Raw genomic sequence first — 1378 nt, 5'->3', positions numbered from 1 at the left:
TCAAAAGGATTCTTCTAGATACATTTCCAATTTCAATATTAGCTTTCTATCTAGGACTGAACTTCAAAATGCTAAAACAAACCAGCCATGGTCTCAAGTAAGAAAGAAATGAATGGACAAAAAGAGCACGTGCTCTTGACAATGAATGCCAGAGAAGAAAACTTCTAAAGGAAATCACTGTTTTAAAAAGGGAGAGAGAGGTTCCTGTTTCCTCTTTTACTATTCCCGCCAACATGGGCCTCGTGCGCACCAAAACCGTGAAGAAGGCGGCCCGAGTCATCATCGAGGAGTACTACACGCGCCTGGGGAACGACTTCCACACCAATAAGCGCGTGTGCGAGGAGATGGCCATCATCCCCAGCAAGAAGCTCCGCAACAAGATCGCAGGCTATGTCACACATGTGATGAAGCGGATTCAGCGGGGCCCGGTGAGAGGCATCTCCATCAAGTTGCAAGAGGAGGAGAGAGAAAGGAGGGATAATTACGTGCCGGAGGTTTCAGCCCTGGATCAGGAGATCATCGAGGTAGATCCTGACACTAAGGAGATGTTGAAACTCTTGGACTTTGGAAGCCTGTCCAACCTGCAGGTCACTCAGCCTACAGCTGGGATGAATTTTAAAACACCACGGGGAGCTGTTTGAATCTTTCTGCTGTGCTGTAATATCTTCAATAAATCTTGGACAACAAAAAAATAAAAAATAAAAAGAGAGAGAGAGAGAGAGAGAGAGAGAGAGAAGGGGCACCTGGGTAGCTCAGTTGGATAAGCAACCAACTTTTGATTTTTGGCTCAGTCATGATTGCAAGGTCCTGAGATCGAGCCCCACATTGGGCTCCGCACTGAGTGTGAAGAGATTCTCTCCCTCTCTCTTCCTCCCTCTGCCTCTCCCCCTGCTCATGCTTGCTTTCTCTCTCTCAAAACAAACAAAAAACACATAAATAAATAAATAAATAAATAAATAAATAAATAAATTGTATATTTAGTTCTTTTCTTCTCACCTCAAAAGGTGGAGAATTCTACAGAGTACAACATAATTCTAGAAAAAAATATATTTTCTCTTGTGCATCTGAGTTGCAGTGGACCACCCCACTAAACAAAAAGAAAGTGGCGGTGAAGGTCTGCCAGGCTCAGAGAATGAAAGAAGCAAAAGTAGAGCGTTAAGAATATGCACAATATACTAGGGACTAAAAGGATTTTTGACTTGACTATAGAAGAGGGTTCAAGTAGAAGGGCCTAAAAGGTCAGAGCAGTATGGAGGCTTATAGTTCCTTGGAAATGGAATTTAATTAAACTTTGTTTTTCTGACTTTAAACTTGTCTGATTTTACTAAGAAGCAGCCTTTTTTCTGAATTAGAAAAAAATCAAAATTGCAAATTAATG

At 41.9% G+C, this 1378-nt stretch overlaps 1 protein-coding gene across 1 annotated transcript; it reads left to right on the top strand.

Annotated features, from left to right (window-relative positions):
• Positions 1 to 220: 220 nt before the first annotated feature.
• On the top strand, positions 221 to 692 carry LOC121474786 (40S ribosomal protein S17-like). Its single transcript, XM_041727890.1, has one exon. The coding sequence runs from the start codon at positions 234 to 236 to the stop codon at positions 639 to 641; it is 408 nt and encodes a 135-aa protein (XP_041583824.1). The 5' UTR covers positions 221 to 233; the 3' UTR covers positions 642 to 692.
• Positions 693 to 1378: the final 686 nt, after the last annotated feature.

This window comes from Vulpes lagopus, chromosome 13 (assembly GCF_018345385.1).
Source record: "Vulpes lagopus strain Blue_001 chromosome 13, ASM1834538v1, whole genome shotgun sequence".
NCBI lineage: Eukaryota > Metazoa > Chordata > Mammalia > Carnivora > Canidae > Vulpes > Vulpes lagopus.
The sequence above is the reverse complement of the archived record's forward strand: the minus strand, read 5'-3'. Positions and strand labels throughout refer to the sequence as shown.